Source organism: Lonchura striata, chromosome 16 (genome assembly GCF_046129695.1).
Source record: "Lonchura striata isolate bLonStr1 chromosome 16, bLonStr1.mat, whole genome shotgun sequence".
Taxonomy (NCBI): Eukaryota; Metazoa; Chordata; class Aves; order Passeriformes; family Estrildidae; genus Lonchura; species Lonchura striata.
Genome location: NC_134618.1, coordinates 8,193,191 through 8,221,187, shown reverse-complemented (window position 1 = coordinate 8,221,187; position 27,997 = coordinate 8,193,191). Strand labels below are relative to the sequence as shown.

At 38.0% G+C, this 27,997-nt stretch overlaps 1 protein-coding gene, 1 long non-coding RNA gene and 1 other non-coding gene across 6 annotated transcripts in view; 2 read left to right on the top strand and 1 right to left on the bottom strand.

Moving 5' to 3' along the window:
• Window positions 1–23,375, top strand: part of MRTFB (myocardin related transcription factor B) — a 69,327-nt gene extending 45,952 nt beyond the window's left edge. For 3 of the 4 annotated variants that reach the window (XM_021545782.3, XM_021545783.3, XM_021545784.3), the window contains 9 exons: window positions 3,374–3,514; window positions 4,935–5,182; window positions 7,168–7,321; window positions 9,449–10,471; window positions 11,808–11,963; window positions 14,227–14,385; window positions 14,667–14,804; window positions 16,193–16,253; window positions 17,924–23,375. In XM_021545782.3, coding sequence (XP_021401457.2) covers window positions 3,374–3,514; window positions 4,935–5,182; window positions 7,168–7,321; window positions 9,449–10,471; window positions 11,808–11,963; window positions 14,227–14,385; window positions 14,667–14,804; window positions 16,193–16,253; window positions 17,924–18,462 — 2,619 coding nt within the window. In that variant the 3' untranslated portion in view covers window positions 18,463–23,375. The remainder of the gene's footprint in view (window positions 1–3,373; window positions 3,515–4,934; window positions 5,183–7,167; window positions 7,322–9,448; window positions 10,472–11,807; window positions 11,964–14,226; window positions 14,386–14,666; window positions 14,805–16,192; window positions 16,254–17,923) is intronic. The other variant, XM_021545785.3, reaches the window with a different exon arrangement.
• Window positions 1–27,290, bottom strand: part of LOC110478889 (uncharacterized) — a 44,413-nt gene extending 17,123 nt beyond the window's left edge. The window contains exons 1-3 of the long non-coding RNA XR_002466832.3: window positions 27,215–27,290; window positions 26,026–26,093; window positions 25,016–25,091 (exon numbers count right to left, since the gene is read on the bottom strand). This is a non-coding gene — a long non-coding RNA (uncharacterized LOC110478889). The remainder of the gene's footprint in view (window positions 1–25,015; window positions 25,092–26,025; window positions 26,094–27,214) is intronic.
• A 390-nt stretch (window positions 27,291–27,680) lies between these two features.
• Window positions 27,681–27,752, top strand: TRNAT-CGU (transfer RNA threonine (anticodon CGU)). The gene has a single exon. It is a non-coding gene; the product is annotated as a tRNA-Thr (tRNA).
• The last annotated feature ends 245 nt before the right edge of the window (window positions 27,753–27,997 follow it).

Here is a 27,997-nt window from a genome sequence, read left to right as displayed (position 1 = left end):
GCTCCAAAGAATATACTGTCTTTATGACCATGGACACTTGACAGCTGAGTGGTTCAGGATCTGGTATTACTTTCCTTGGTTTTCTTATTTACCAGAGTAGATAGAAAAAGTATTGTACAGTTAATATACAGAAACAATGCTGGATGCAAAGTACAGCACATCCATTTTATTTCACTGTTCCCTAACATACAGATTAATGTGTGAGTTTGGTTTCACATTGAGAGAACATAATTTGTGTTGAATAAATTGAAAACAAACCAAATGAAATTAGATTCCTGAGTAAGGAATTAGGTTTCTAATGGAGAGTTAAATAAAAATACTCAAAGCAATACATGCCAAAATCTTTCTAAGTAGGAAGTGTAAGAGAGATCTGATTGCAGAAAGAAAAAGTAAGGCACTTGAACTTGATTGAAAAAGTGCTTCAGATAGAACTTTAAGCCTTTGCTTATGGATTACGTATCACATTACAGCCACTTCTGTGCACACATCTAAAATGAGAAGTTGTTCTTCTCCAGAATAAAACAGATGCTCTCCTTGTTGTTCCTTTTGAATTAAAGAATAATAGCACAGCAGGTCTCTACAGGAGATGTGTCTGGGAATGGCTCCTTTATTCTTTTAATTTCCTCTGATAAATTTTAAATTTTATGACAACAAAAAAATACAAAGAAAGTTTTGAATAAAGCGGAGTGTGGCCAGAGTTCTTTTCAAGGCTTCCTCCTCTGCACATCTCCAAACATCAGAGGATGTAACATAATTTTGAGAACCTTCAGCTCTTGTTGACTGATGACCTCTAACTTGCTTCAACCCCGTTTACTTGCATCTGGTAAGGATTAGGCATTTTAGTCATACTCTAAACAGATCAAATTAGATCAAATTAGGGATAGTCACAATTCAGAAGATTTTAAACAGTTTTCTTCAAAACAGCTGAAGAATTTTGCTTGATGGTACAGAATGACTGTTTCCTTAATATATTCTCTGTAGCCTGTTGACCTGCTAGATTCTTGTTGACATCTAGCAGAAAAGTCATCTAGCAGGAAATAAGGATCTGTTCAGATTAAATAACGACTAGTTTATGAAGTAATCAAGTGAAGAAGTCAAGACCTGTTAAATCTAAGGTTTTGAATTTAAAAATAAATTGTGTGTATGGTTCATTGCCTCAACACTTGCAGGTAAAATTGGAAAGTCTGTAAAAAGCTTTGTGTATAGGTTAGGATAATGACTAGTGTAAGGAAAAAGAATCTACTCTCTGGCAAGAGGAAAATGTTTCACACAATGTGAAAAGAGGTAATTTGGGGTTTTGGTGGTGCTTTTTTTCTGTTGTGCAAGTCCAGCAAATAACAAACACTGTGTAGATATCAGATGCTTTCCAGAGCAAACATTTGAAACTTGGATATAAAAATAAAGACATTTCTATCTTTATCCTGCCACCATAAACTGACAGGAGCCTAGGACAGGCATGTGCACAGTTTCTAGGGAGGACATGTAAATCTGCTGTTTAGTAAAGCCCTCATCAGGAGCTGTTCCTCTGTGTGGCTACAGGACATAGAGATCAAACCCGCTATTCAGTTTTGCTGGGTTATGGGAAGGCAGCTATAGTTGCCTCTTGATAGTCGGGAACACAGCAGGATGCCTAAATGAAACACGAAGATAAAATTAAAATTTATTACAAATTAATTGTAAGCAAAAGTCGGAGAGCTTTGTTCATGCAGACTGGCACCTTGGGAACTGCTATCTCAGAAATACAAAAGAACCAGTACATAGAGTTGCAAAATGTGTACCAAGTTAAGTCCTTTGTGGTACAATCTCATAGAAAAATGTAGGAAAGGTACAGGAAGAAATGAAACAGAAAGAAGTACCTGTCGGACTTAATTATAATGCAAGTCTTGGAATTAATTTGGAAGAAAAAGGATGTTTACTGATGGAATATAAAGAAGGGGCTTTTATAAAAGGAGCATTGTACTTAGGTGATCTAATTGCTTTCTTAAACAATGGAAGTGCAACTGATGTCATCCAGCTGGATTTATTACTGGATGATATTAACCTCTAGGAAAATGAGGATGGAGATTACCAGAAATGAGACAGAAAGAGGAAAGTCCTGGGCTGCAAGGAAGCTGGTACCAGTGCTCTGTGGGAGTTGATCTGGGACATTCTGGTTTCATGTTATCGTTAAACCTTGACGTAAGAATGGGTCACCTAACAAAAGTAGGAAGGCATAGTCAGCACACAGTTGGATTGTTATTAGCAGAAAGAACTGTTTTGGCTTTTAGGAGAGAAATGCAATTCCGATAGAATTAATATTCTTGGAAAGAAAAATACACAATGCTCCTCTTTCCCATGACAAAGAAATTGGAAACCTGGGGACTCTTGACTCAAGAGAAAACTGAGGAGGAAGAGAGCTGGGGTGAAGTGTTCAGCAGTGGAATCCGGGAGCTACTGTGGACATCCTCTGTAAAACTGCAAATCTGTCAGAAGAGATTATTCCAGTAGAAGTGCTAATGCCACTGTAAGGATGCAGTGAGACCCTACATGGGATATCCTGTACATTTTCAGTTACTTATATCCAAGAAAGGCTTATGAAAACTGTTAACACAGTTAACTGTAGCAGGTAAATATAATCAGAGAATGAAAAATCTGTGAGAAAAGATCAAATATTCTTTTGTGTCTCTAGGAATACAAGGACTGAGATCTGTTTATGTAGAGTCTATACTCCATCAGAGGAATATTCACCACAGAAGAAAATAATAAGGTTTCTTTAAGATTTAAAATCACAAACCAATTTCAGCACAGTAAAAATTGGTATGACAAATTTAAGATGACCAAGGTTTGTGTTTACACTTCTGCTGTCATAAGATACAGAAGAAATGCATCTCTTGGCACAGTCAGAGATTTCACAGGTTCTGTGAAAATACCATAGGAAGGGTGAAAATACACCTGCTGTCCTGCTGCGTGATCAGTCTGAAACAAGAAGTTTGTTTGCCTGTGTTGAAGTTTGACCTTTATGAAAGCAATGCTTTTCTGACAGTACTTGTTTGGGTGGTAAGATCCAACTTGTATACACAAAAATCTGACTCCACAGAAAAAAAATACTGAAGGCCTCAATTTATAGTAATAAAGTAGTATTTTCTTAGCTAACTAAGAAGTCAAAGTAAGAAACCATTTTGTTTTATTTGTCGTGTTTGAAGTGTGCCAAAATGTGCCCTTATAGAATACTTGTACAAATGCACAGGAGTTCTCTTTTCACCATTCCTCTGAAAAATACTTTGTAAATTTGATGTGATAGTAAATTGTGTTAACTTTTTCACATTTTTTCCAGTTACTCAGGTGGTCTATGTTTTTAATGTTTCTCTTTTTCCTTATATTTTTTTAATACTAGTATCCACCTTTAACTTCTCCAGTTCCTGAATTCCTCAAAACTCCCTCTACAATCGAACAGCATGTGACTCGTTCCACTGCTGCAACCACCCTGACCACAACCACTGTATCTGCAGCAAAGCCTGGGCCAACATTAGTGAAGGTGGGTACCAGGAACAGTGGCCCCTGGAGGACAACATTCTTCATCTGTGTCCTAAACACACTGTGCAGTGTTTAATGGAAAACTACACAAGTAACCTTACAGTGCTTGTAGCTAAGAACAACTTCTGCTGCTGTTCAGGGGGCATACTGGGCTGGTGACTCAAAGCTTTTGTGTGCTAAGGTCAGCCAGTAACCCACAAACCAGCTCATTATTCCAAGAAGTCCTTACAGAACAGTTGACAAAAGGTTTCAGGCAGAATTGTGCATTACATTGCTATGGAAGTTTTTAAGAAATAAGGATAATAGGTTTTTGCAATACGAAGTTTCTTCTTTCTATCTGCCTTCTAATCTAGTTTTGTATGGAGGATAGCTGAATAGAAAGAGTCACTGCATTCACAGTCTACCTGGAACCAAAGTGGTGAACAGCATTGCTCCTTTTCCACAACTATTTTCTTAGTTGGTTTAATGTATAATTACAATGCATTGTGAGGGAGAAGTTACTGTATCCTTGATGAATATGAGAAGAACATACTCAATTCTCTTTTCTGCACTGACCTAGCCAGCAGCATTGAAAACCCTTTCATATACAGTTAGAGAGAGATTTCTTTTAGATGTCCATAGTGTTTCATTTCAGTAACTTCACTGTCTTCAGCTGTGTTAATGAATATACATATGTAGACTTCTACTTACCTACATGAAATTAACTCAGTTAAATGTACAAGGATGACCTCTGGCAGTTATTTTCTCATATAAATTTGGCTATATCCTTTGAAATCACTGGATATGTACCAGCTTACTTAATACAGGACGTTAATTCAAATGTGTCCCAGAAGAGGCTATCTGTGTAGTAAACAGGCATGGATCAACACAGCATTTCTGCTTTGATAGCTTCTGTATGATTAGGTAACTGCCTTCAATTTTTCCCTCGAAATAATTTCAAAGAGCTTGTAAAGGAAGAGAGTTTTACCACTTGATCATTGCTAATGAAGATATTGCTGCTTGTGATTTATAGGAGTGTCTGTCCACGCTTTTAGTCTAGACCTCTAAGTACCTCTGATGTTTACATATGGAATTTAGAATATTGGCTGTTACTTCCACAAACTGCTAAGTGGCTTTCAGCGTACCTGCTTAAGAATGCCTCGTTGCAATAACAGGTCATGACTAGTAGAATCCCTTAGCTGTGTCACCTTTAAATAAAAACAATCACTGTGATTTGATGACCCCTACTTGTGCATGGATAAACCAGCTAGAGTATTTTAACCTTCCAAGGATGGTACGTTTGGGGATGTTTTCAAGGGCAATTGCTTTAAGCAGCTCTCCACAGTAAAAGTGCTCTGGTATGCTGCATATCTGAGCCATGCATAAGTGCTTTAAGTGACATCTGATGTGGTTTTGTTTCAATCTTTTCCATCCATAAACAGCAAAGCCACCCAAAGAACCCAAATGATAAACATCGGAGCAAGAAATGTAAAGAACCTAAGCCAAGGGTGAAAAAATTGAAGTATCATCAGTATATTCCACCTGATCAGAAAGGTGAGAAAAATGAGCCACAGATGGACTCCAACTATGCTCGTCTGCTACAACAGCAGCAACTGTTTTTGCAGCTGCAGATCCTGAGCCAACAGCAACAACACTACAACTACCAGACAATTCTACCTGCACTGCTGAAGTATGTGAAGCATTGTTTGTGTCCTTTTAAGAAAAAAAATACACATCAGTTATAGGCTTAGGGCTATAGAAGTAAACATGGTTTGCAAACATTAAAGAGACAGTTGGAACCCAAGAAAACTTTAAATGGTATTTTGCATCACTGTGGGTATTACTTGTCTTATTTAACAAGGTGATGAGGTTGTTCTTTTGTTAAAATAATCCTCAAATCTGAGAAGCCTTGAGGTGGTCCTAGTTATTTTTATGTGAAATGGAAACAGAACATCTTACCTGTCAGATGTGTTTTTTCTGACCAAATGTATATTTGAAGCTCAAAAGCACTTGTGCAAAATCAAAAAAATTTTTACACCATTTTCACTCAAGTGTGAGATAGGTAGGTAAAGCAGGAGAGAAGCTTGCAGACCATATCTTTAACAAAGACATGCATTATTCCTGTGGGTTTATTTTTTAATGTCAATTTCTCAAACCATATTCTTGCAGTTTACAAATAAGCCATAACCGTAATTTTAAATTTGGTAAGATCTGTGTGTTGTTTATAGACTCACCTCTAATGCTTATATGAGTTCCTCATTAGTACTGATCTTTAGCACTTCTAACAGTGACAAGTGCACTCACGATTTATAGGTAGAAGTGGTCAAAAAAATAAATGTTTAAAGAATTTCCAGAAACCCATAACAAAGCAAGAAGTTGACTATCTGCAGTGTTTCATTCTCACGATCTAAGACCAATCCTTTCCTAGAAGTCCTTAAAGTTTAACATGCCACAGTCACACAACCCTAAATTCAAATTGACTTTCAGCTGTTTTTTTAAAATGAATTTTCACTGAGTTCTTTTTCTTCAGCAAGTGAGGCTAGAAAAGTTAAACCTACCATCTGTGGTTGTATTTATAATTACCATGTATCCTAACATTTGGACTGGCGATGTTTCTGCCTGCTTGCCCACACTTCTTATGTTCCGTTTACTGACATTTCAGAAACATTTCTTTATAAATCAGCTGAACGAAATAAAAGAGCTGACTTATGGTACCTAGTGTAAATGGTGGAATTTTTAATTTTTTACAATTACTTCAGAATCCTTATATGAGATTCTTGAGTATAGCTGATAAAAATGCATAATCTTCAAAGTGAACTGCTTTATGTCAGTCCATAATGTGTGTGGACACTGGACATTGTGGCAAGCACATTTCTCGCCCTCTCAGGATTTTTCACAGAGGTGCACAGAGAGAAATGAAAGAGAAAACAATTTCTATTTCTGCTCTTTGTTTTTTCTATGTGGAATGTGTTTAGAGAATTGTTTACCTGGAGTGAGTGCTTGATTGGATTCTGGTGAGGATTGTTTGAGCCTGATGGCCAATCCAATCAACCTGTGTCTGGACTCTCAAGAGAGAGTCATGACTTGTGGGGAGTTAGAGTCAGAGAAAGTAATATGTAGTTTTAGTATCCTCCTTTTATATAGTATATTAATGTATTTTAGCATAGTTATAATAAGGAAATAATTCAGTCTTCTGAATTGAGTCAGACATCATCATTTCTTCCCATGGGGTTCACCTGCATTTACAATAGGACATCTATGGAAGGGTTGAACCACAGAGCTCAGTACTGGGAGGTGGTTATTGATGCCAGACAAAAAACTTAAACTAATTGCCCTGGCTCATGATTAATTTGTGTAAATGGAGTTTGAAGTCCATAGTGTTCTTCAGAGATACCATTACAATAATCAAAATTGTGAAGCATAAAAATGGTATGCTTAACTGCAAAACCAAACCAAAACAGCAACATACTACTCTCTGTTATCTTTTCTGTTTTGTTTTACTGAAAATATTTAACAGTAATGTGTTAGGTTAAGCATGGATTTGTAAAAAAAGTTAATTTGTTCATTAGCTTCACTAGCTTCACAGACATGAGATTAAGAATCACAGCCTCTTGATAGAAAACATAATATATTTAGCATTGACATTCTTGTCCATCTTTTTCCTATTACTTGAAGGCCACTGAATGACAAACAGAGCAACAATGGGACTTCACCACTGAATACTTTGAACAATAGTACACCAACATCAGCTGCCAATTCACCAAGACAGAACAGTAATGTTCCTAGCAGGAAACCAGGACTTCTGCCTTCCAGCTTGGATGACTTGAAGGTAAAAGATAAGAGGGATTTGTCCATTCCTGTGCATTACTGTAATTCATAACTTGTGAGCTGTTGTTGTCGAGATGATGCCTGGTAATTTGTACCAATGAAAATTGTCCTTTCCTCCTCATTGGTTAGATTGACAAAGTTTTCATACACAACTCTCCTGGACTGAAATATTTGATTCTTCATATGCATATGTTCCAGAACTGACATTTCTTTCCCAAAGAATTAGAAGAGGAGGAATTTCAGACACATTGTATTGGTCCCTCACTATGACATCTTGGGTAATCTGTGAGGTTCACTTCATGTGAAGTTTCAGCTCAGGCAGATATAAACATGTGAGCAGTAATTTCCTTATGACAATTTCAGTGTATCAGTGAATAGGTTTAGTTAAGCAATATAAATTAAAAGATGCCCTAATAAAAACATACTCTGAGAGGTCAATGCTATAAACAGAAACAGAAATAAGACTGTAAAGAGAGAATAGAAAAGATCTTCTGACCAGAGTTCAACACATCTGAAAATGAACCCTAAATTCTGAAGTTTCTCGAAATTAACTAACTGTGTAGACTGTTCAGGTTGCACTATGAGGGCATTTCATAGGATCTTCTTCTTTCTGAAATATATGAGAAGGAATAAAGATTGTGAGGGACAAATCTGAAGCAGCTTGTGGGGGTTTAGGATTCGGCAGATGTAGTAATGTGCCAAACTTCAGCAGCAGCATAAGGACATCTAGTGGACAATTAATTCCTTTCTATCTGCCTTTACCAAGGTGTAGGAGGGAGGATTCTTTTAGATTTGAAGACATTTCAGAAGATTGGATTCTCAAGACAGTAATATATTGTCCTAAGTTAAAGCCAATCTTTTAATGTGGATTAAGTCTATAAAATGCAATTCAAACAACAGTTTTTGAAATCAGTTTTCCAGTCTTTAAATTTTTAACTAAAAACTTGTAGATATTTAAGTTAATACCTGAAACTGTGCTTTGCAGTGATTAAAGCTGTTCACGTACCTATTTCTGCACAATCTATTGGTATTCCTGCTGATGTGTTAACACTAACATAAGCCTTCCTTACAGACCTGCTGCTGGTGGTGGTTTTACCACTGAATCAGCTAAATCAGTTCTGAGTAAGAGTTCAGAAATGAATTGTTGAAAAAGAGAAAAATTAGAACATACTCTCAAGTGTCAAGGGTACCAGACTGGGGGAAACAGCTGATAGTCATTGGCTAGGGAGTTATTATTAGCCAATTTATAAAATTGCTGTGGGTTTTAGAGATGTAAAATGTCTTTCTGTGACTTTTCAACATTTCCAAATCAGAAATACCTCCAACATAAATTCTAGGCTGGCTGAGTACTGAAATACTACTGAGGTCACTAACTTTTATTCTATTAGAGGTAGCTGTAATATGCAGGGAGCCCCAACTCTGCAGTTAGCTGTGGCGCATGTTTATGATAAACAGAAGCCATTCTTTATGACTGCTTTTCTTTAACTGTTATTTTGAAGCATGAAATCAATTTACACTCAACACATCTGCACTTTACTTTGTCTCTAAGCTTACTGGAAAAAACTGAGAATGTTTTTCTGTCAGAAAGTAAATTCGATTGCTTATACTGTTTCTGTAAAGGAAACAGAGATGGCACATAGGGTCACTGTTTGGTTGCTAATTATCAAGAGAGCCTTTTGTGTTTGATGGGTCTATTTAATCATCAGCTGACCTGATAAAGTTTCTCAGAAACAGATCTGTCTGTCCTGATGGTGTAACAAAGGGGCTCAGCGTGCTGCTGTTCACTGCTTTTATCTCCACTGCTGCCATTGTCTGCTGGTTTGCTTCAGAGGTTTTTAGGTCAGAACTGCAGCTGTAGGTACATTTTTCCGTGTTGAAAATTTATGAAAAAACATCACCAGTTTGCTACTATTCACTGTATGACTGAACACTGCTAAGATTTTGGCCACTTAAACACTGAAGTAGGAGGTCATGGAAATGTGTTCATAGATAATGCATGCTGTCAGAACCTAGAGGTGTAATAACTAGCAAATATGCTAATGAAAATACCTTTTATTATTAAGAATACATATCAGTAAGTTTAAATATTTTTTATTATAGTGTTTTGTTTTGTTTTATTTTATTTCAGGTAGCAGAGCTTAAAATGGAGTTGAAACTGAGGGGATTACCAGTGTCTGGAACAAAAACAGATCTTATTGAGCGTCTGAAAACCTATCAAGATCTTAACAACAATGGGGTTGCTACAAGTACCTCTGTGACAGTGACCACTTCTAGTGGGGCCACAGGTAACACTGGGGAAGTGACTGTGGCATTTCCTGTTGCAACAGTAAATACACCAGTGGCTAATACGATATCCAGCTTCCCACCAGAAAAAACATCTACTGGACCTGGCAGCAAAGCAGTAAATACTGAAAACATCACCTCTCCCCTGCCTATATCTCCCTCTCCCTCCGAACAGTCGAGTCTAAGCACAGATGATACGAGTATGGCAGACACCTTCCCAGAAATGACCATGATGTCACCATCCCAGTTCCTAAGTACTTCACCACTGAGAGCAAGTACAAATGAGGATAATCAGAATCGCAGCAGTGGAAGCATCTCAACCATGGAGTTTGATGTAGCAGAAAAGGACCGCAAGCTTCAAGAAAAAGAAAAACAGATTGAAGAGCTCAAAAGAAAACTGGAACAAGAGCAAAAACTTGTAGAAGTATTGAAAATGCAACTTGAGGTTGAAAAAAGGGGACAACAGCAACAGTCTCAGACTTTTGGTAACTCAGCTGCTTTGGAACAGAAGCAGTTCAGTGCCGCTGTCAAAGATGAGACTGCTCCTGCTGACTGCTCAAGTACAAGTCAATCTGTACCCGTAGCCAGCCATTCCTTAGGACAGTCAGTGTACACCGCTGGCCAGACTCCAGTTGCCAAAAAGGCGGTTGTTATCAAGCAGGAGATACCTGTGGCCAAAGCTGAACCTCAGAATGCCATTTCTCAGTTTTATGTTAGTCCACAGAGGCAGCCACAAACTGCAGTTGTTGCCCAGCCTCAAGCTTTATTAACTACCCAAGGAACTGCCCAGCTGCTCCTCCCACTGTCTATCCAGGGACCGAATACTGCTACTGCAGTGCAGCTACCAGTCGGAAATATCAAGTTGCAGGTAAGGGTGTTTCTATTTTTTTATCATGTAACCTGCATGGCAGTATTTCATAACTTAGTGTACATAGGTAAATATGCTGCCTGTAAGATTACTTTAAAAATCAGGCTTAGCCTGTTTCTGCTTAAGGGAAACAGTAGAAAAGCTTGAGCTGATCTTGTAATACCCGCTTCTAATACTTGTTCCTCTGCAACTTTTGTTCCTAGGTACTTTTTCCTGAAAAGCCTTACCATGTACTGCCTCCATGCACAATTTGATTTAAAGTAGCATATACCATCAATTTGTTAACTGCAAATTGTAATAGAGAGCTACAATCTCGGTACTTTATTTTGAGATAGCCCTTTTTGCAAAACATATGTGAACTACCTTGTGTGGTGGTGCTTTGATATATTTAAAAATGTGAACGTTAGGCTGTAGAACTCTCCTGTGGACTTAGAAAAAGAAAGCATGGTTATGCAAATATTATTTCTAGTGAAAAAATACAGCATAAACCAAGACAGGTTATAAATACAGAGGTATAGGAGTAATCTGACCGAGCTGAATCAGTGTAACCTGTTGGTCTGAGGTAGAATTAAGCAGTAATGCACTTCCCAGTGGCATTGTTGGAACATCTCCTGCTACCCATCATGGCAGCAAAGTATTCTTCCAGCTGCAGCGTGTCCCTGGCTGTTGTACGTGCTGTGGGCCAAGGCTTGCTGCAAGCCTGTGCAGCAGCACATCCATCAACCTTTATGAGGGGTGGAAAATTCTGGTGAGGATGGGCCCCAGTCTGCAGCGCAGGAACTGTTCCTAGGAGCTATACACCCAGATCTCCACTGAATTGTTCTAAAATCCTGCTAGAATTCCCTAACAACCTTAAGCAGCTTGTCCTGGTATTTTACTTCACCTATACTCCAGAAAGTTTTCCACTATCACTTAAAATTGTTTTTCATGAGGTTGGACACACTTCTTGCCTTTTCACTGACTATTAAAAATTGCCATGGTCTTAAAAGCAACCTTTTTCTTGCATCATCAGTATTGTCTTCTGATTACTCAAGCTAGTTCTCATAGTCCTTTCTTACTGATTTCTGCTCTCTCTGTTCCCTGTTATTTTTAGCATTTCTGCTGGACTCTCTCCAGTTAGTCTTTGTCTTAAACTGTTGGCAACATAAACATGACCTTTTAGCTAGGAACTCCCCAGTTCCAAACACAGTACCAGTTTGGTTTCCTGTACAGTTCCCACTCCTTCCTCCCAGAATATGTGTTACTGCTATTCTGCATAAGGTGTGTAATAGATTTTTACATGATGTAACTTACAGTGAGATACAAATAATGCAAATATTTTATCTTCATCCTTTAGGCTCAATCACAAGCTGGAATACAGACCCCATCACAAATACCTGCTCCTATCTCTTCCTCTGGCCTGGTGCAGACAGCACCTCAGATGCATGCTCCACAATCAAAACAAAATACCATCACGCAGCACGCACTTGGTCAAACCCAACAAATCAGAAAGGTTTGTGGATAGCGATAAACATTAAGATAAATAGTTGTAACATCTAGTTCTAGGCAGTACTTTTAGAATCTTTTATGTGTCATCTGTGTTATATACAAATGATCGAGTCACCTAACATCTGTACCATGTTCTTCTGTGTGATACAATGGGCTTGTAACACCTTTTCCCAAAATTTTATTCTGTGCAGGACTTTATTTTTCAGTTGCAGATAAATACATTGTCAAAAAACTTTTAATCTTAATGGTACACTTAGGGCATGACTCTTACTACATCCTTCCTTACGCTTGGCACAAGTGGTGTGTACCAGGTATATTCCAGTCAGTTTCTCTTATTTGCCACTGGCTCTAAATGGGAGATTCTCATAGGCAGTTCTTAAGAGAAAGCTTTTACTTATGACTTCAAAGATTTATTCTTTTATAGAAGTTTATTCTGGTTTTGTGACTTTACTTGTTGATTTCATCCCTCTTTATGAAGAAAGCTATGGACTCAAGATCTTGAGGATGGTAATTCCAGTGAGTTAAAACCCTACCATACATCCTCTTAAGGATGGTAGGGTATGATTCAGAGAGATCCTTCTCTTCCTCTCTACCAAAACCAGTCAGCTATGCAATGTCCCATTCCAAAACATGTTCCTCAGCACTGGATGTACAGTTGTGACTGCCAATCCAGTTATGTTCATATGGGAACCGATATCAACCCATCAGCACCAGTCATCACAAAAGAAAGGGTTTTCTCCTCCTCTGAGCCTCTTCTAGACTGACCTCTGTTATTAGGAACATGGAGATTAGTTTTGGACCTTTATTACATCCTTATCAGTGGACAGCAAGGTTTTCCAGCCTGCCCCTATGGACAGATAATTCAGAAACAACTCAAATTCCAGGATGTAGAGGGTCATTTTTACAGTATATTATATAACTGTTATATCTCAGCCTTCGGAGTTCTTATCTCAGTTTACAAAAGTGCATCATGAACCCCATGTTCTGCTGTGACTTGGGAATTGTACCTGAGCAGTGTAACCTTATCTACCTCTGCTTGGGCTATTGTTGCAGATAAGAACTTACCTTATGGGTAGTAAAGGGGAACACAGCTAAAGGAGCATCAATACCCTTCACACTGCTTGTTCAGTCTGTAATTTCATGGACATTGAGGTTATCCTCCAGAAGTCAAAACTGACATACATCCTAAATGCAGATTTCATGCAGGTTCTCTGGGATTTGGTGAGGGGCTAATATTACCTTGTTAATGCAATAGGTCCTATAGAGAAATTTTCCAGTCATCCTGAGGCATGTACTTGTACCAGAGACTGGCAGCTTGCTGCCATTGCTGCCTCCCAGTTCCTTGAAATGTCTGTAGAACATAACCAACATCTGTACACTCCAGTCCTCCCCGTTATTCAGATGAGTTGTCATAAAGACCACAGTTCCCAGCAGAGTTTGCAGCTTGCTATTGCACTGGATTTTACATCAAAATGAAAAAAAATTATGTGATACAACAGATCAGGACACCCCTCATGCATTCAGCATGACCATCCATGACATAAGATTTGTCACCTTTGTTATAAAGGTATTTGGGAGTGATACTGAATTTAAAACAGCCTTACTTGCTGATGCATTCATAGCTTCTCTTCATCTCCCTTTAATTCCAAAGTATGAGGAGCAGGATACTGCTGGGAATCATTTGCAATGAGTATGTGAACTACCAGTTGAAGAAATAAAAACTTTAATATACCAGTAACCAAACTTATAATTGATACCCGTGTTCATCAGTTTTATCTTTTGCATCTCCCTCAATCCTCATAGATACCTGTAGGTACTTAACAAAAAAAATTAGAATTATATGGCACAGACAAACCATTCTGTCTTAAAACCAGCAAGAGAGGGCAAATGTTTGTATCAGGTCAGAAATAAGCTCATGTTATTGACTGTCCACTAGATGGGGAAATCATGGATATGCTATTGAACTGTTCCATACACTTTACTCATGCTTCCTGGAAAGTTGCAGGAAAATGTTGTTAGTAATGAGTGATGAATGAAAGTATGTCAGAGCACAAAGTTTCTTTCAGAAACTAACTGTTCTGAATTTAAAAATTATTCCACTGAAAGGAAAAATCAGTATAAATAACATTCACTTAATAGGGAATTTAAGCAAGAAAATCTTTTAGAAAAAAAGTCTTATATTGCATTAATGTAATTTATCCAATATTACCCTTTTTTTAAAAACTAAAAAACCCACAATCTGAGACTTATCTGTTAATCCTTTTCAGGTTTTTCCACCTGCCACATCAAATGCAGTATTTTCCTATCAGACTGCACCAGTTTCAACACCTTCACAATCTTTTATTAATAAAACATCAAATTCTAACATTCACCCTGGTGGTAATCAGGTCCCTTCTGTGCAGAATGGACCTGCTGCTCCCAACAAGGTAAGGATATCTCAACAGTCTTCCATAAGGTTCAGGTTTATATTACTATTCTTATATAACATGTGACTGCTTAATATGGCAGTTCACTCAAAGAAGAATGTTTTGTAGATTTTAATAATGCTTATATATGCATATGTGTTAGGGAGAAAGAAACTTATTTTATCCCTCTGATTACACTAATACGTAGATTGATGTGACAAAATAGAATAATCTGTAGAGCTTGATATATCCTGAATTCACTAAATCACATTATTTAGTCATTATTTTGCCATTTCATGCAGCCTGGGTCTCCATCTCAAGCCCAGCCTTACATTGTTCAGCAGCCCCTCTTCAACAACACAGTGTCCAAGACAAAAGATCCTCCTCGTTACGAAGAGGCCATAAAACAGACCCGCAGTATTCAGCCATCACAGCGTGAGGTACTTATCTTCTTTAGTCTGTTAAACAAAACTTTTCTCTACAATTACCAAAGCCACTGCTTGTTTTAGGTTTTGATTTTTTTTGTTCGGTGTAAAGATTTTTTAAGATACCCTGTCACTAGTTTCATAACTGTGTTTAACCAGTGGACTCCTGTTTCATTATTCTTTTATTAAAGTAGCATATATGTAAATAAGTCTTACAGTTCCCAGTTGGTGATACATCAAATTGGGATAATGCTGCTGTTGCTACTAACAGTAACTAGCCTTCAAATTACTTGTTTTGAGAATATGGGATACCCAAACCCCACACTTAAGAGAGGAAATATGTTCATATTTTCCAAAGTGAGTGAAGTTGAGGATAATGTGAATGTGTTTATACACACAGGCAAACATGAGCTTAGGTGCTTGCTTGAAAAGAGTCTGTACTGAGTGATCTTGGTGAACAATCCTGTGTAGTGTTTAACCTTGATAAGGGTAGAAGTTCCTTTGTATTGGAGCAAATCTGTAAACAAAACTAATGAGTATTCCTAATTTTGTGCATTTCAGAACTACTTCAAAAGATAAAACCTTGTAGCCTTGTGTTGGCTGCGTTTTTGTGGTGGCAGGCACACCTATGGTGTCTAATGCCCTTTCCTGTGTCCTTGGCATGTGTGGGACATCCCCACAGTGAGGGCACACAGGTTGTCTTATGTCACTCTATCCCTACCAGTTAGCCAGGGGTTCCCCACTAGATCTCCTGATGACAAATCACTTCCCATCCTTGGAGTATAAGCAATGGTTTAAAACACTTCTTCAGACCTTCATGAAAGTCTCCACTTTTTCTGGACTTTTTGAATGAGTGGGTTTGTGGGGGGTTTTCTTACCTTTTGCTTAAGGGTCAGTTATTTAGGGGATGGCTGTTTAAAACAAAGATGAGCAATTCTTAAAAGCTTACCCTCTCCTTTAAAAAAAGAAAAGAACATAAATTTACAAATTGGGAAAAAGCCCCGAAGACACTATTGAAATGTATCTTACATGATGGACATTCACAGGCTATCTCTGAGAGATGGTAGAGCAGGGTTTGCAACCCCAAAGTGCTGCAGTTATTATTACCCTGGTACAAAATGGGGCCAGTAACTCTCCTGATCCGTAGCTTCCTGCACCTCTCTCCTAGGTTGCCTTCATGAAGGCTTTGTCATGCTTTTTCTCTATTCCTTTGTACTGAAACCAACTATAGAGATTGCAAATGTTTCTCCAAAGTATCTGTTTTCTAGATAGACAATTTCATATTAAGGATTTTAGTCTTTATTATAGGTTAGTATTTACATACTGTTGATAGGAACTAGGAACAATGAGCATAGGAAAAAATGCTACATGAAAGAGAATAACCCTGTTCTCCTGCACTACAGATTTCCAGTGCACACAGTCAGCAGATGGATGATCTTTTTGATATTCTTATCAAGAGTGGAGGTAAGCTCATTGACAGCTGTGTGATGTAAAAATATAAAACCTGGTAATGAAAACTTGCTGCTGTAATCAAATGAGAATTCTTTTACGGACAGGAGTTGGAATCTATCTAGCCTGAAAAAGCTAAATTTCTGAAAATTCTGAAAATTTGCTTAGTTCCTTATTAAAGAAAACACTTACCAAAACACAAACAGTGAACCTGCTGTGGAACTTCAATGCTTGCAAATTAGCTGAAGCAGACCTTTACAATAATCTCTAAAGCATTCAAATGATTAAAATAACACCTTAGGTTAGCACAGACATACTTTATCAAAATTAGAAAGGTTCGGCAAGTCCATAACGTATTTATTGAAATTATACAAAGAATAGAATAAGGTAAGAGTTAAAGCATGTTGATAGTAAAATTTCATTAAATATAACTATGTGTTATCAACTATAAACATCAAAGATACATTACTGGGAAAAGTCTGCATGAACTACATGGAGACATTAATGAATAACAACTTTATGTCAGTTAAAATAAGAGAGCTATCAGAAAGGCAGTGATATAACTAGAGTAATAAACAGAGTAGCTCAGCCGTAAAAGAAGGAGGCTTTCAGCCATGATTAGGCTTAGTAGACTAGGAAGCCATTACAATACTGGGAAATGTTGTGGTGCCAAGTGATTCAATTAACGGAATGGTTTGTAACTGCTGTCATATAAGGATCTTGACAGGAGTGAATGCCAGGGCAGAGGGATGGGTTCTCAGCTACTGGAAGACTTTAGCCATTTTCTAAACATCAGAGTATTTTTTTCTTTTTCAAAGCAAATTACAAGGTCACCTGCAGAAAATGTGAGTAGACTGAGATAAGTAACTTGAGTACTCAACAACTCAAGCCAAATTATGTCATCTTTATGAAAAAAAAACAAAGTAAAGCATTCAGGGCTGTTGCACTTAATGTAAGTAAGCTCTGCACTGAAAAATGTTTTGTTTACTAATGTACTTTAGGAAAGTTAGAAGGATGTGGGGTTTTGCTTGGAAAACCAGCACAAAATGCATTGTCAGGTATATTTTTTCTGCTAGGAACGTCACTTGTGCTAGAGGATTTATTTGCATATTTGTCTGTCTTGTTTTTGGGCTTCATTCACATATAAGAATAAATTGGAACTTATGCTTTATTTCCCCTTACTGTTACTTCCACTGTCTTATAAAGAAGTGTAGTTTTAGATTCTAGAATTGGGAATAAATGCTTCTTAATCACATAATTTCATCCCGTGAACTCTTAATTAACCAATGTGGACAGTACTAAACGGATGAAACTGAAAATTGGTTTGTGTACTCTTCTCTAGACAAGGAAATGTGTTGGTTCCATAATTATTCCAGTTAATGAGAAGAACTATAAACATGAAGGAGGTTAAGGTAATATCTAGAGATACATTCCTTTTTTTGTCAACACTCATACTAATTGGCTGAGCTATCACTGAAAGCTGAACTCTGGGACTTTTAAAAAATACTCTATTGTTCATGGAGGCTGTGCCAGAGTGATGTGTGTGAATATGAGTGGAGCAGCAAAGTGACTGTTACTGCCCTTAATTCACTTTGGATGCATCCTAAAGTGGGCTGGAAGTTATAAGTTTGAGGATATTATGTCATTATCTGTTTGAATTCAACAGTGGGGTTTTTTTATTACAGAGATTTCCCTTCCAATAAAAGAAGAACCATCTCCCATATCTAAAATGAGACCAGTAACAGCCAACATCACTACAATGCCAGTGAACACAGTAATATCCCGTCCACCTCCGCAGATCCAAATGGCCCCTCCTCCTGTGTCCTTAGAACCAACGACCAGTTTATCTATAAGTTTGGAAAACCAACTTGAAGCCCTCTTGGATGGAACTTTACCATCAGGTAATGAAATTCCTCAACTGACAAGCAGTAATGAGGACAGAGAGTCATTTTCTTTAATTGAAGACCTCCAGAATGATCTGCTTAATCACTCCAGCATTTTAGATAACTCTCATTCACCCATGGAAACATCTGACCCACAGTTTACTACTAGTAATTCTTGTCTGTCTCTTGACCTTCCCGATACAAATTTGGACAATATGGAATGGCTGGACATTACAATGCCTAGCTCCTCATCTGGACTCACCCCTCTCAGTTCTGCTGCCCCAAGTGTGTTTTCCACTGACTTTCTAGATCCACAAGATCTGCAGTTGCACTGGGATTAATTTATAGCCAATGAGAACACGACCTGCAAGTCTCTTTACAGCAGAGGTCCATTATTATACCGTTCTGATTGCAGTTAACATAAACTAAGACAGTAATGTTTGGAAGAACAAATGCTTGAAGCTAATTCCGTATTGATTTTCAAGTTTACAACAGTGAATCACTTTATGCACCTATCAGTAATGCAGATCAGGGCCCTCTGAAAGCTGTATTTCACAAGTCAAGAAAGGATAATTGTACTTCGTGATTAAAAGTACTCCAAGGTAAATGTATCACAGATATTTAAGAAAGAAGTTACATCTCTGACCTTGTAATGCTTAAATGAGCAACACAACATGACTAAACTTAGAGTGAGATGTCAGTTCTCTGTATTGACCCAGTGAACAAATGTCTGGGAGAGGGGAGGGAGGTATCACTGCACTTCATTGTTCCTGTGGAAAGCCTGAGCCAGGTTCAGAACTAATTGTGAGGGCAAGGGCAAGTAGAAGCACTGGCTGGTTCAGTGAAATTTCATATATCTAGTCTCTTAATTTGTTCAAATCGTTTTTATATTTTGCTTTTGTGGATTTTAAAACACTTCCCCCATTCTTTAATCATGAGGGAGGAATTTAACTGCATCCAAAGGGATATTAAGTATAATTGCAAGAAATCCACTGTCACTGAAGCCAGGTAATATTGAGAACACTGAATTTTCTATAGCAATGCTTTGGATTTAATAGGTAGGTTTTAATGTGTATATCAGACAGTTATTTGTATACTCTTTTAACTTTATATAGCTTATTTTTGTGAACAGAGGGGAACACAGTGGTCTTCAAACAAGAGATTATTATAATGGAAGTAAATATCCCATTGTGCTTTGTGTTTGAGGATACTTTGTTTTGTCTAACAAAATACAACTTTGTTAGATCATTGAATCCAGTATCTCAGCATATTAGAAAAGTTTGAGGAAGTAGAAAAGTTTAATTAATAGTATTGTATACTACAATCCTGCAAGCATCTATGCAAGAATAGTCCAAATGCCCTCCATAAAAGATGTTTATAGGACAAGATCAAGTTGCAGGGGACTGCTTACAGGACAAACCATAATTTCTTAATGAACACTTCGTCTGTTGAACAGCTTTGTCAACCACTACATAACATCAGGAAAACCAACAGAGAAGCTGCTCAGTGTGAATCCTAAACACCAGGATCAGAATGTATTGTTTGTGATAAGAAGGCATATTGCATATCTGAAACAGAGAATAGCAAAAATTAAGCTCTGACCTCACAGCACAGCATATGAATTTTTTTGTTTGTTTTAATGCCCTTAGTTGTTGTTTCCAGAGTCTATTTTGAAAGCAGTTAGAAAAACAAACAAAAAATTCAAGTAGAACTAATATACTTTGACATTCTATGGTTGTCTCTCAGGTAATAGCCTTTAAATGTTGCCATAGATGATGGAGGCTGATAATCAAACACAAAATTGGAACTTCCTATTAGGGAATTCCTAAGTTAAGATAAAAGGAAACACTCCGTGTTTCCTGAAATGGGGAAACATTGTATGTTTTGCTAGTCTGAAAACTGATCTCATTGCATGGTTCTTTCCTCACCCATAAGCTTCAAAAATACAATTCTGTAGGATTGAATGAAAAAATGCCCTAAAGCTTTTGCCTACTTGTTAGAATCATGATATGTATCAAAGAAATACTGAAAACAGTAAATAGCTGTTATCCATTTAGCAACCTTCATCACATTTTCAAAACGAAAAACAAAACACAATCATGTTAACATCAAACAAATACTTTTGTCAGAAAATGTTATGGAATTAACTGAAAATTTGTGTCTCGAGATATAATGCAGTCTGGTTGACTGATATGACAGAATTCCATTGGCTTCAGATAAAATAATGTATTACATCATTGATTCAGGGTTTGAACTGATACCATATGTTTGCATCATATCAATTACAGCACTTTAAATCATTATGTATCTTCACTGGTTTTACTGGCCAATTACTGTAATATGAAACTAAGTACAAGAAAACAATCTTTGGAGATTTTCACTACACGCAGTTGAAAGACATAATTCCTTACTCTTTTTTGCTGTGCCTACAATACTTAAGTACAATATTACATGTGGACTGTCTGCCTTAAGCTTTGATGGTATAGGACTTTCCAATAAGAGTGAACACTTAACATTCAACTTTTTGCATTCCTGTTCATCATCCTGTCTTGGGAGCTGATACTCTGAGATACGAAGTGCCCTCGGCTGTTACAAGAATAAGAATTAAGGACTCTTGGTCTGATAGGAACAACTCTGAATGAAATTTAGTGTTCTGCAGTACTGTCAGTTTATTATGTGTGATACACCAGACATCATACAATATATGTGTGGTTAGAGTTATCCCTTTTTGACCCTGCCTCCTGATTAAATAAGAGGCAAGTAAATTAATTTTTAGACGACAAATTAACCTAGAGCAACTGTACTGTCATTTTTGATGTGCATGTAAATACAGCTTGAAACTGGCAAAGTCATCTTGCTACAGAATTACCCTTATTGGCAGTGTAGAATGTTAATTAATCCATAGGAATCTTTGTGCAAAAATAAATCCAAACAGTTGAGATGTCTTGTTATCAGTGTGGTATAGCTTTCTGCTCTGAACATCTATTTGGAAAAAAAAAAATTAAGGGATCATTTTAGTTTCTGAAGTACAAATATTCTAGTGTAGGGAATGTGTGATTACTTTTCTGTACATTTCAGAATTGTGTATTAAACCTTATATAAAATGGTTTGCTTTAGACTTTGTTCTGAAATGTGATATGTTTGCCACAGTTGTATATGCCTGTTTATGGCAGAAATAGGTTTTGCTTAGACTTTTGTGTGTGCATGTTTTACATGAAAATTTTTGTAGCACAAATACATCTTAGAAATTAATCATGACTGTGCAGTTTGACTGCACAGAACTGAATCTTTCTCATTACGAGAACAGTTGCAAAGGAATGCACTGGCACTAAATTTGCCATTTAATGGCTGCAGTATACTAACAGAACGCATCCTATCAAATGTGGTGTTAGTGGGTCCTTCAAAATAATTTAGAATACCTTTTAATCAGTATGAAAATCAAAAGTTGGTTGTTTTCACATCTAGACAGAGAGAGCTCAGACAATGTTTTCCTATGCTCATGTTACTCAAGAGGAGTCACATCCTGTGTTTAGTAGAGAAATGGAATTTGCACACTTTTCATGCCATTCAGCATCAGTTACAGCAAGGAAGTATGCAGGCCAAATTTTGTTTTAACATTAGAAATAGTTAAAAGAGCATTGTCATACTCTCTCTGACAATAACATTAATTTATGGCAGTTGTTTTCTACAGAAATTTAAAGTATAACCCAGTAATGTGGGCTTGCAGATCTGCAGAATCAGAACTTCAAAAAGCTGAGGCCACAGCTTTTAGAAATGATTACTACTTAATACATTTATTTCCCAGTTATTTCTAAATTCACCAACAAGAGTCATGTTCAGAGAAGATGGTGATCCAAACAGAAGTGTCAAACTTTTCTGTTACATAATCTCAAATATTCAGGTGCCTCAAACATGTAGGTACTGTAATGAGAACACAAGCACAAGCTGCTAAATTATATTCAAGGCAAAGAAACTGCAATTACAAGATACATTGAACTGGAAGGGCATTATGTAATCAAAACACAGGAAAGTTCACCGATGTAAACAATTATTATTTGGATGACATCTTAAGTATATTATAAACTTAAAGAAAACTCTGTTAAAACTGGAAAAAAAATCTTCCACTTATCTCTAGTAAATGTTCTGTTGAAACTCTTTGTATTGTGGTCTGTGAAATCACCTTTCAGTGACTTCTAGACCATAGCCCAGAAGGTATTTCGTGGGAGATTGTGGAATTGAGTTACATATAGTATATACGTGGCCAATAAAGAGCATACATTAAAACCTGAAACCAATCTCAAATACTCCTTTTATACCAGTTTGCTAGGAATAAAGTGCAAAAAAGAGACACCTACATCATTCTGTAGTGTCCAGTACTGAATATAAAGTGTTTTTAATTTAAAAGTGCATACATGTATTTGTAGAAATCTAGCCAAAAAAAAAGCCATTCTAGCTATGAGAGCAAATTCTCAAAAAAAAAAAAAAAAAAAAAGCAGGGAATGGTTAATAACTATAGAATCACACTATTTTTATAAAATTATACAGCTCAGATATTCAAAAGACAGCCTAAAATAAATTATAATAATATAAACATTTAAATAGGAACCAAAGCATTGCCATTTATATTGCCAAAGGAGGCACTTTGTATTTTAAAACATAGGAAATTTAAGTCCCCAAAAGTGTTATCCGTACTTTTTTAAAATTAAGGATGTAGATATTTTCAAAGCTGTTTTTGATGTTTAACAGTACAGATTTGTTTTTGTTGTTTGAGAAATTTGTAGTAACTAATAGCACAGGCTTTTTTTCCAGATAGGAATTTCTTCACAGTACTGCTTGCAGTAGAAATAACGCTAACCCTAGTAGATGTTTCTCTTCATCTTTTCATAGTCATAATTATGTCTTAGCATCTCATTTTGTGAAAAGAAGAAGATAAACACCTGTCTCTGGGGCCCTCTTCATTTAAGCACTACTTTACTAAATGCAAATTATGGCAATCAGGGCGTCAGTTTATGTATTGCCTTTCTAGAACCATGATGCCTTTGTATTTGCTGTTTGCACCCCTAAAATCAATTCCATATGTTTGAATGCCATATGTTTTGCACATTGTACTGTATATATGTAATGCATACTGTATTTTTATATGTGTACTACATTTATCAAATATTTTGTACATAGTGGCAATATTGTAGCTACTGAGGAAATGTTTGATATTTCAGCATTTTTGCCAAGTGTCTCAAATAAAAAAGGAAAACTGTTCATTTGTCCATGGTTACTACTTAAAATGAAAAATATCATTCTGACATTTATGAGTCTGATACATTTGGCCTATGTTCTAAGTACCCTTCTCACAAAAAGGAGTAAGAACGAATCTGCACTTAGACAAACCCCAAAAGAATTATGGTTGTCTTTAAAATCAGAGCCAAAATCTTTAAGAACAGACTTCCCGAACCCTTGAAATTTAGGTTTGGATTTCCATTTTTCTTAGCATTTTTTTAATATAGCATCATTTACTCATAGCATGGCCTGGGTTGCAATGGACCTTGATGTTCATCTTGTTCCCTGTCCTGGGCAAGGACACCTTCCACTATCCCAGGTTGCTTCAAGCCCCATTGAACCTGGCCTTGGACACTGCCAGGGATGGGGCAGCCAGAGCTTCTCTGAGTGACTCATCCAGTATCTCAGCAGCCTCACGGTAAAGAACTTCCTCCTAATCCCCAATCCAGACCTTCTCTCTTTCAGTTTGAATCCGTTCCCCTTTGTCCTCTCACTACAAACCTCTTGTAATGCACTTTAATACATGACTTTCCCAAATTCTTCCAAGGTTTTCAAGATGTGTTGGGTTGTGAGATTTTGTATTTTTGATTTGCATTCTGCTCAGCTTCTAGAACACCTGAATGCATTTTTTCATGAGAATGAGCAATGAGCTGTTTGTACAAGCTTTCTTTCATTTAAATACATAGTATAACACTTCCCTTTGTGAAGGCGGTCCTGTAATAATCACCCACCCTTTCCTCATGAAAGTCTGTTCTACAATGATGACATTAGAAATTTTAATATTTGGTGAAATATTAAAAACTCCATAAAGTAGAAAATAGTAATTAAGTAAAACTGAAAAAATTAAAAATTACTAATAAACACTGTAAACTTCATATAATACCTTTTCTCTGTGAACTTTAACCATTGTAAAAGTTTGTAGGCTGTATATGCCACAAACTTACCTTTGATATCACATGCCAAACACAAGTATTGCAAAACAAAGTGCAGCACTTTTTGACTATGTATTTGTGCAATTAAGAAATTACAGCTGGAGTATAACAGAGATAAAGGACTTGTTTTGGTGTCAGCTGAGAGTTTGATTGTTTTACAGTGACAAAATACAAAATACAAACACATAACCTTCTTTCACAAGCTGTGTTCATATTACTGTTTGATGTAAACACAAAACAAGGCTTGATAAAACTTGAGATTATGCTGAACTTTTTCCACAGGCTAAACCTTGATTTTCAGTAAAAACTCAATTTATTCAAACATGCTCTACAGATGGCCATCAGCACATTTGTCTTTACTGTGTACCACATTCAATGCCATTTGCTCCTGCCTATTGGCTTGTTGTTTATAGTACAGATGTTGCTAGAGAGACATATTTCTTAGAGTATTTGTAATGTCTCACGTAGGAGATGTTTCTTTGATGGCAAAGAAGTCACATGGATTTCCCCACCCCTCAAAGTATAGTCTGCTACTTTACCGAGACATTCCTAACACAAAATCAAAGTAACAAATTAGAGCTTCTGAGAGCCAACAGCCAGGGCCTGGTGTTTTTCTATTCAAGTTGTTTATCCATAAAAGAAATTAGAAACTCTAAGATAAATAATTGCCTTCATGTAAAAAAATTACCTGTGAGTCTCCAGTCTTCTGTGCAGAAAAAGGACTGCAGGGCCACTCTGCCATCTACTGCATCATTCTTGAACCCCTTCCAAGAGAAGTGCTATGGATTAGAAACTAAAATAGTGAACAGAAACATTCTTTCATACAGCTAAAACAAAGTCAAAGCTCAAGTAACTCACTGAGGAGTAGTCCAGCTCCTCAGCATCCCATAGCAAGTCTATATAAAACTCAATTGCACCAAATCTACATAAATAGGATTGCTCCCCTGTATCTCTGAAGAGTCAGGGAATGTGTTGAAAGGCCTTGTTTTGCACGTGAAACAGGCATCAAAGCCTCTCCTAAAGCCAACACCTCCATCTCATATGGAAGCTAAGGAAAGAAAGAAAGAAAAAAAAAAAACAACAGTTCATTATTCCTCCATCCAACAAAATCTCTGCCAGTATCTTTTCAGCAATAGAGTCCTCTAAGACTTCCCTTTTGAAAAGCCATGTTGTGTTTAAAAGAAGCTTGTGTCAGAAGAGAACAGCCCTTAATGCACAAGGAGGGTTCAGCATGGAGGAAGGGCTTTAACACCCAGCTCAAACAAGGGTAAGGACCAGCATAAAAGACACTTCCAAACAAAAGAATCCAGACACTGAAAGAGCAATTACAGTTTTTTAAAATCCAGGTAACTTTTTAAATTATAAAAGCTATTGTGATAAATCAGCACACCAATAAACAGCACTTTGTTTAGACAAAAAGTTTCTCCAGACACACTAAGGAAGTTAGGCTCAGAGAGTAGACAAATTTTTTAAACCTTATCAAGCATTTCCTATTAATTTAGTTAGAAGATCTTTATGAATTAAAATTGAAGATCCCATCTCTCCATATAGTTAAGGAAGAACTTGATGAACAGGAGTTGATTTACCATTAAATACTATTCCTGATGCCAAGCAAATACATTTAATAAAATGCAGTGTATTTGAAGACATAAACCCCACATGAATTCCACCAACAATTCAAACAGTTCTTGCACTCACCACAGAATTACCTCTCAGCTCCAAGGATCCAAAACCATTCATAAACACAGATGTGACCTGCACAGAAACTGTGATGACAAGTTACAACTGGCAGGTATGGCACATAATATATTTTGTAATAAGCAAGCAGGCCAGAAATGGCATATCATCAGTCAAACATGAATGATTAAAACTGAACTCCTTTCTGCTGTCAGCTTGGTAACACAAAGAGTAAGTCCTTCAGCCAGGGGAGGTAAGTGGCTCTCTGAGGCCTCCCTGTTGATAAACACTACATGGGTGAGAGCTGAGGGAGGCAGCTTCCACTCCTACACACCATCACACTTCGAGATGCTGCAGTGATTACACTGACAAGACAAAAGCAGAATACAACAGTGCTATTCTCATTTCCCAGCTTTCCATAGTCCAGATGAGGGCATGTGATGCACAAGACTAGCAGTTAAATTCCAGCAAGCTTTTGGATTGGCCATGCCATCAGTTATGCCCACAGGGACTGGAAAACCAGGTCACTTTTGGGGCAGTTTATCCAAGGTAACAGCAAACACACTTTAAAAAGGCTGACTATCCAGTAAAGTAGTTTAAATTAAACACTTTTCACTGCAGGGCAAGCTAATTCAAATCACTCTGTCTAAGTACAGGCAGGCATAGAGTTATCACAGACAAACTAAAATGGTAAGTTTTAAAGAACTAAAATATTTTCATACAGTCAAGGTATCAAGCATGACTTTCCATTATGAGAATTCAAAGAACATCCCCAAAGGCTACGTATTTCCCTGCTCACTGCAGAGTGGTTCAACTAGAGGACCTTTGAAAGTCTCTTCCAAGCCAAATTATTTTGGCTCTATATCAACCTTGTAATGCATCTGCATTATGGCACTACCAAATCACTGCTCTGATCTAAACCTTTACAGCTCTGTAGTATGTTCACATACTTCTTCCACAAGGAAACCAAAACTACACCCAAAGGAATATAAAACTTGGATATCAAGCAACAGTTTCATGGAGAATTTAAACAGACCTCCACAACGAACATTAAATGAAAACTAAAACTTTTGTTTTCAGGTCACACTTGTAAAAATCTAGGCGATCCCGTCTAGAAGATACCTAGTAAGTATCTTTTCTGCAATTCACAACAATGAGTTTTTTGAGGGAACAGCTACCAGGCAGCAAATGTGCTTAATTTAGTATTTACCATTTAGTTATTCCAACGTTTTGCATTCCTGTTTCTCTTCTTGGTGGAGGAAAGTTTTGATCCCGCTCTTTTCTCCCTCTGCAAGCCGCGCTGGCCGGTGCCGTCCCCAACGCTGCGCCCTCAGAGCCCCGGGGCCGCGCTGCACAGGGCGCTGCCCTCACAACGCCTCCGCAGCCGGAGGGGAGGCTCCTGGCAGCTCCAAGAGCGGGAGACAGCGAGAGACGGGGGGAATCGAAGGAGAAGGGAGAGCGAGACCGAGAGCGAGAGCCAGAACGAGACGGGACCGGCGGCAGCCCCGGCCGATCCCTCCCTCCTGGTCCGCCCCCTCAGCCGCTGCCGCGCCCTCAGCGCCTCAGGGCCGCGCGCCCCCGGCAGGTGGCAGCGCGGGCGCGCGAGGGCGGGCCGTGGGCGGGCGCGCGGGCGTGGCGCCAGTGATAGAAGGGCGTCAGGAGGAGTCCTTAACGCAGGCGCGGTGGCCAAGTGGTAAGGCGTCGGTCTCGTAAACCGAAGATCACGGGTTCGAACCCCGTCCGTGCCTCGGCGGGTCTGTGCAGGCGGGAGCTCTCCCCTCCTTTTTCGGCGGCCGCAGCCGGGACCCTGCACGGAGCGTCCGACCCGACCCGGACCCGCCCGGCACCGGGCACGGCGGCTCTGCAGAGCTCCGGCCGCCGGAGCGCGCCCCGCAGCGGTAGAGCCGCTCCCCCCGAGCGCAGGTACCCAGCACGGGTCTCATGGTCAATGTCGTGCCATCCACCTCGGTCGTTCCTGTCCGCGCCTCAGCGG